The sequence below is a fragment of the Alosa pseudoharengus genome, unplaced genomic scaffold (assembly GCF_046254945.1).
Source record: "Alosa pseudoharengus isolate Yale_2024_CS ecotype anadromous, Long Island Sound unplaced genomic scaffold, YU_APseudo_1.1 YU_APseudo_1.1_scf_22, whole genome shotgun sequence".
NCBI classification, from domain to species: domain Eukaryota; kingdom Metazoa; phylum Chordata; class Actinopteri; order Clupeiformes; family Clupeidae; genus Alosa; species Alosa pseudoharengus.
This window is the reverse complement of record NW_027468680.1, coordinates 7,699,620-7,707,119: the sequence shown is the minus strand read 5'-3', so window position 1 is coordinate 7,707,119 and position 7,500 is coordinate 7,699,620. Positions and strand designations below refer to the sequence as shown.

Sequence of the window (7,500 nt, the reverse complement as noted above, 5' to 3'; positions counted from 1 at the left end):
GTCTTTTTAAGGAAAGTGTAATTTGGATACATTCCATCAGCTCACATGAGGCGCAGAATCCTATAGATCCACATTGTAATAATAACCCACAGAGGCCCTGATGAATACTACTATTAAGGTTGTGGTTACTCACAGGCTTGGCCGCTCTCTATCTCTTTAAGCTGAGACAGGTCGTTTTGTGTGACTCTGTTGGAACTGAACTCCACACCTCCTGGTCCTACTGCACCCATTGCTCACTCAGCAGCAGCCCAGTCAGGGGCCTACTAGCAGGGGGTGGATGGCTGTCCCTCCCTCCCTCCTCCCCTAAGGCTGTCCAGGGCTGGAGGTCTTTTTGGGGGGGTTGGGGCTTCAGCAGGGAGTTCCCCCGTCCAGGCATGTGTCAGTCAGGGTTTACCTTCAGCTCTTGTGTCTGTCTGTCTGTGGTGAGGTACCTGGACAATATCCACCTTACAAACCAAAGTATTACACACACAGTCTGCATGCCAAGGCAGCATGTGGTGTGATGCACGGTATTGTAGTATATAGTGATGTATTGTAATTAAGTACAGTATATAAGCAGTCATATATTGTATTTTAGTATTAGTAGGTATGCACATTGTATTTTAGTATAGTAGTGATGTTATTATACTGCTTTAGTTACATACTAAGTAAATTACTGACCTTGTGTCTGCACTCATAGCCTAAACTCTTATTTACAGTGTATCTAGTGTGCACATACAGTACACACTAGAATGAAAGGGAGATGTTGAATTCTGTTTCCCTGTGTAGAGAGACGTTTTTCTTTGCCAGTGTGGTCTGCTTGCTTGGGCTCAGGGGTGCGAGCCAAGGGCTCTGAGTCAGTTCATTTTTAATGGCGCTATAAAGATAAATAAAATCCCAAATTGAATTCAGTGTTATGCCAACAGACACGAGTTCACACACACACACACACACACACACACACTCACACTCACACTCTCACACAAACACTCACACACACACACACACACACACACACACACACACACACAGACACACACACACACACACACACACACACACACACACACACACACACACACACACACACACACAAGAGACACATACACACACACACACAAACACACACATATTTATAATTTTCCCCGTATGCTCTCCTAGCTCCAGATGAGGTGATGCCACCTGGTGCTGTCCCACGTCCGACCTCTCTCTTGGTCCACTGGAGTCTGCCTCAGAGACCCAACGGCGTCATCACAGACTTCCTGCTCTATAAAGACCACGTGCTCGTCTACCAGGGCAACGACACCCAGCAACTCAACATTACAGGTAGGACTACAACCTGCTTCCTGTCACATGCCCTAAGCACAGCCAATCAGGGTCTGCAGGGGCAATGCCAAAGCATTGACCTCTGAAGTTTGCCTACAAAAAAGAACCAAAACGGCCATCTTTGCCCATATAAGGAGATCCGGTTGTTAATTGTAGCTAACTACCTATGGCAAGTTGCATTGCAAGTTGGCTCTGGGGTAGCAAAAATCTAAGTGTGCCGCCTTCACGTACCAGAGATCACAGTATCCACTCGAAGGCAGAGGACAAAAGTGTGTTCAGGAAAACATCTGCATTTCAGACTTTTTCATCTCCTCAAGAGTTTAACAGGTGCGATAATTCAAAATCCCCATGTTAGTTTCCTATAGGAAAAATCGCCAGATACCGGATGTCAAAGATGGCTGCTTTTTTGTAGGTGAACTTCAGAGGTCTATTGAACATCATACTGTAGATGGGAGTCCACTTCCTGTCGCCAGCCAATCAGGGTCTACTCCAAGCTGTTCGGTTGTTAAGTTGCGATGCAATAATGTACCGTTAATACTTTTTCCAGGTTCACCTGGTCCCAGAGCCGCTCGTTTTTTCCCATAGACAGTAGAAGAAGAAAAAATGTCCCGGTATTCTAAGTAGCCGATAAGAGAATTGTCATGTCATGGACTACTCACTAGCTCCCTCAACGGAGACCTGGATGTTACCCTTGATGATTCTGCTAATTTAAGCAGAAACTTCACAATAAATTAAGGTTTATGAGTCCATAAAAAAAACGTACTAAAGTCATGTAGTGAACAAAAACAAAGAATGTCAAAATCCTTATTATGGAGGTGATAGATGAGGAACGAATGTGTGAGTTCTGAGTCGACTGTAGAAGTTTTTGTTGATTGTACATGTTGGCATACATTACATACAGTACATACTTTTATTCATTTAGCAGACACTTTTATCCAAAGCCCAAAATGAGGAATAACATATAGGGCTCTATTTTCCGTCCCGGCGCAATTGACTTTGTACACTCGCGCGTTTGTCTTTCCTATTTTGCAGTCAGCGCATATTGGAATTTTCCCTCCACAGGTACATGCCTGTAAATTAGGGAATTCGATTGCGCCCACGGGGGCGGTTCAGCGAAAAGACGGGGCGTGTTCCGGCGCAAACGTTCACTGTTGATATTTTGCAGTTTCAGAAAACAATTCCGCCACAGACCAGGAACTCCCTGGTCTAAAGTCTGTGGCGAAAATGCAGATGCTATTTTAAGGGCGCATGCATGACCACAGGCCTGCATGAATGAATGCGTTGCACACCAATCTACAGACACCCCCGTGCACAGACGGAAACATTCAAAGCCTTGATAATATTTGTCCATTTCCCGGTTTTGTTCGTGCATTGGTGACCTAAATATTTAGTAGCCTATATAGTACAACATCTACATGCAATATCTTTAGGCTACAACAATGCCTAATTATGACCTATTAATCTGGAAAACTTTACAGCCCTATAAAGGCTAAAGTTACTTTTAGTTTTGTTCCAATTTACCGTTGTGTAAGGTTTTAAGCACCATAATTTTGCCTACCTTGTTGTAGCCCATCTGAAATAACTCTAAGCTTTGCTATGTTCCCTCCATCCTTTCGTTATTTTCAAAAAACGTTTTATATCCATGATGGCCTTGAAGTCTTGAGTTAGTGAATTAGCTTAAATCAGCTTTTCATGTGCTGTTAACCAGCAACAGATAGTACAAGAAAGCAGCAAGTATGGTTACAATTTCTGTACAATTTATGTAGTTGCTGCATCCATTCATTGTTATTCTCTCTCCTGCTCAAATAAATGTTGTGCGTGAATTAAGTTGATGATAACGTGTTTACAAACTCTGCTTTACAGAAAATATTGTAAATAGTCACGCAGTTAATGGGATACTGTGCAGAGTTGAAAGTTAGGTCAACTTAAACGAAGCCCTTGCTTTGCCGCCTGTGCTGCGCAACGCACACCTCAACGCAGCTCCTCTCATCTATACAATGTAGTTCCCATTTCTGTAAACCATACATGATTTCAAAGAAAAATATTACCACTCGAGGGAAATCAGTGTGGTGTCCATGTGAAAAAATAGGCATAAATCTAGCGTAGCCTACACATTTTCACGAATCACTGATGTGTTGATGACATAAATTAGGAAATGTTAGAGGACTTAAGGAGACGTGATGTTGAACTGCATGCCGATGCCATTTAACCCTAATGCCCCAGCGGCAGCACGGGAGAGAAGAGATTAACTGACAGAAGATATGCATTGTCTATAGAGAGGTAATGTTAGATTACATTGTACATTGCAAATATATCACCATGCATTCATAACCTCGTGATTCAGTGAGAATGATCCCAAAACATCGGAAAGTATGTCTTTGTGACAATTCTGTATTACATTTTGTCAAGATGAAAAATCAATAGCTAACTGTTCCCAACTGAACAGTGATTATAGCGATGTGAACGCTCCTGGCTGCGCCTGGCAAATACGCCACCATAATAGCAATCAGCTATGGAACAAGCGTGCCTGTTGTTAAAGGGAATGTGAGATGACGCTCTGATTGGTTTATTGCACGTTACGCCCAAACCACACCCATGATTAATGTAGCTACTTCAGACAACCCCATTTTAGATTTGCGTCGGGCGCAACAGTCAAATATCCCGCCGGTAAAATAGCATCAGCGCCCGAGATCCGCCCACAAAGTGAATTGCGTTTTGCGCAAAGACACTTCCGTTTTAGACCATTAAAATAGGGCCCTTAAGCTACAATGTAGAACAGGTAGGAATTAATATAACATCAGTCAATACTATTACAAGAGGATGAGTTAAAAGGACTAGTCAAAGTGTAGTAGAGGGAGACTGTGTTAGAAGAAGAAGGTTTGGTGTGTTAGGTTATATAGATAGATAGATAGATAGATAGATAGATAGATAGATAGATAGAGTAGATACTTTATTGATCCCCAAGGGGAAATTCAAGAACATATTTGTGTTAGGAGAGGAGGAGGCCTTGGAAGAGTTGGGTCCTCAAGAGCTCCTTGGAAATAGAGAGGCATCTGCTCTGATGGCGCTGGGGGACTCTAAATGAAAATAGTCTGGATTGCTGTGTGTATGGATGGCAGTGCCGGAGGAACACAGCAGCCGAGGGGTAATATAAGCCTTAAATTCAGAAAATACCTAAAGGCTGAAAGAACACCTCCGTCTAAACCATGGAAATGTGTGTCATTGCCAGTGTGATTTATGTGTGTGAATAGTTCCCCATGTGCATATTTTATCAGACAGAATATGATTTTGTGTGAGGAGTGACACAAGACTGTGCTGGAGTTAACTCACTGGCATAAACATCTTTTGCACATCGCTGGATAGTGGTCATCAGGTATTCCCACCAAAGACTATATCACTGGTATTCCCACCAAAGAGCACATCGCTGGGTAGTGGTCATCAGGTATTCCCACCAAAGAGCACATCGCTGGGTAGTGGTCATCAGGTATTCCCACCCACCAAAGAGCACATCGCTGGGTAGTGGTCATCAAGTATTCCCACCAAAGAGCAGTAAAAGGTCCCGGACCTCTTGCCAGGCCCGTCATGTAATGGAGATTTCTGCGGGTCTGCTCTTCATAAATATCAAATGGCCTATTCAAGTCACTCACTTTAACTACCAGCCAGCCATCGTACTCTGAATTTTTATACACACCAGACCGTTGTCTGACCACACTTAGGTAATACATATTCTTTAAATATTATAACAGTAGGATTATATAATGTAATATTTAGATATATTATCATTTTCCATTTGTACTGTTGTCCACGTTCCAGAATATTCCTCATGTCAGTATCACACATTCTATACGATATATCACACAATGTGATATCTAATATATCACACTGTTTGTTTTAAAAAAATACTAAATAACAATGGGATTTAGTAATAGTGCATTTTGGGATATTATTCCTGGCTCACATGATTTACAGTTTTGAAATGAGTGCAGCATTATCTTTTCCAACCTTCTAAACTCCTTTACTAGTATCTCAGTGTATCGACTGCTAATAATAATAAAATAAAATAAGATGTTAATCAAAGAAGCTCAACCAAGCTCTGAGGCCCTGTGGCATTATAGGCCAGACACACACACACACACACACACACACACACACACACACACACACACATACACACATTGAACTGAAACGTTCCTTTCGTGGAGCGAAAATTTTTTTTTTGAAGATTGGTCTAATTTTTGAATGTATGTGCCGCTATCACGTCTGGTGTAGCAGGTGGAAGCTAATTATGGCAGCATACACTCCTCGAGCGGAGTGCTTCAGTTACGGGCCTGGTGTAGCCTGCCTGTAAACCAAGTCCTCCGTGAGACTCCGGCAGAGTCTCAGTGTTCCCACACCTGTGTCAGGGGATCAGGTGGAGCGGCCGTCTCGCTCGCTCTGCAGAGCATGGCTGCGTGACCTCGCTGGATCGCCGCTGTCTGTGAGGAGCGCTGATGTCAGCGGAGGCTGTTGGGCTTGTTGTTTGCGTGGCACGTTTAGGTTGTTTAGGGTGTTTTGTGATTCTCCTCGTGGCCGTGTGATGGTGGCTGAGAAGGGGCCCTGGCCCCCGGCTCCTGCTCCTGTTCCTCCTGCTCCTGGAGGTGGTGTGTGAACGCTGCTGGATGTTTTATTAAAAGGCAGCCGGCTCTCTGACCACCGTTTGACCCGAGGTGAAAGTGATGCCTAAATGATGTGAGCCCCAAAAGGCCAATTTTCACTCCGGACAGGTATATTCGCTCCGAAATGAATCATTCAAAATGTCATTCCTCTTTCCCCGCACACTGCCCGTCACCACACACACACACACACACACGCATACACACACACACACACACACACACACACACACACACACACACACACACACTCTCTCTTGTCGCCTGATGGAAACTAATTCCCTGCCATAAAAGCCTCAGCACCTGCCTGGTGGAGGGATCTCTAATAAATGTCTTTTAACGGCCTCCGAGATCATTTCCTGCCCGGAGAACATTGTTTTCTCAGATGAGTGAGGAACAGGAATGCGCCGCCACCTCCACAGCCAATGCGTCGTGGTTCCGCTCCACCATCATCCTCTCTGCCCCTCCTCTTCATCTCGTCGCCGCGGCGACTGCCGACCGTATATTATGACATCAAAAAGCCTGCTCCTGTCGCCGAGGCCAGGATCTCTGGGGATTGAAGCCCCTCAGAGAGGCCCAGTCCCACCGCCCGGCGGTAATAAACCTCTCCCATAGTTCACTAGCCACAGCTGGGAGGACCATGATGCACCTGGTCCCTGCCCGTCCCCACCCCACCCCACCACCCACCGTCCAATCAGAGAGTCCAGGGTGATCCACTTTGTGTCGTAGAGCCTAGTAGTGTGTTAGTTTCTCTCAATACGAGAGGCTCAGCCAGTGATTTACCACTTACCAGTTTAAACGGTGGCTTGCATTCCTAACTACACTCCCATATGCCATCTAGAACGCAGACAGACATGGTCATTATCGCCTCGGCTGGAATAACACACGGCGATGAGTCAGCCAGACATCGCGTTTATCCATTTATCCAAGTTAATTGAGCATTTTATGCGCTTGTGGGTTTATTTTGTGCTTTAGTGATAACGCGTTATGTTAAATTATCAGAACTGTGAATGGTTTAGAGCTCCTCAAAGAATCATATCGCGCAGCTGTAAAATTTTGTGCTTTAACATCTTAAAGAAGATGTGTTAATGGGTGGCAGTAAATTCACACAATGACTTTTGAATTGGGCGTACAAAAACTCTTCAGACTGTCGCAAAAAAAAAAAAAAATATGTATGGGCGAGTTTAATTGAGCCTTCACTTTAAATCTCTACAATCTGTTTTCACGTCTGTCTGTGCGACTGAAGAGACACAGTGACTCTCTCTCTCTCCACGGCGAGCTTTTTCTTCCACAGCGCTTTTCTCTGCAGCGCTTGTCCTTCACTGGAGCAGATTCATACTTGCTGCAGTCAGCAGAGACACATGTGAATGAAGCAGAGCCACTTTGCAAATCCATTCTGTTTAAAAGAGAGAGAGGGGGAAAAAAAACATCTGTATTCACAGACAGGATCCCAAGTCTTGTGCGGATTTGGCCAGGCTTTGACTCTGGCTCGGCCCACGTCTGGCCCAGGTCTGTTCTGGCCCACTTGCCGTGTGAGATTGCA

At 44.4% G+C, this 7,500-nt stretch overlaps 1 protein-coding gene across 1 annotated transcript in view; it reads left to right on the top strand.

Moving 5' to 3' along the window:
* Positions 1 to 7,500, top strand: part of ush2a (Usher syndrome 2A (autosomal recessive, mild)) — a 319,377-nt gene that overhangs the window by 109,457 nt on the left and 202,420 nt on the right. Inside the window, exon 31 of the mRNA XM_076300107.1 lies at positions 1,141 to 1,305. Within this exon, the coding sequence (XP_076156222.1) occupies positions 1,141 to 1,305 (165 nt within the window). The remainder of the gene's footprint in view (positions 1 to 1,140; positions 1,306 to 7,500) is intronic.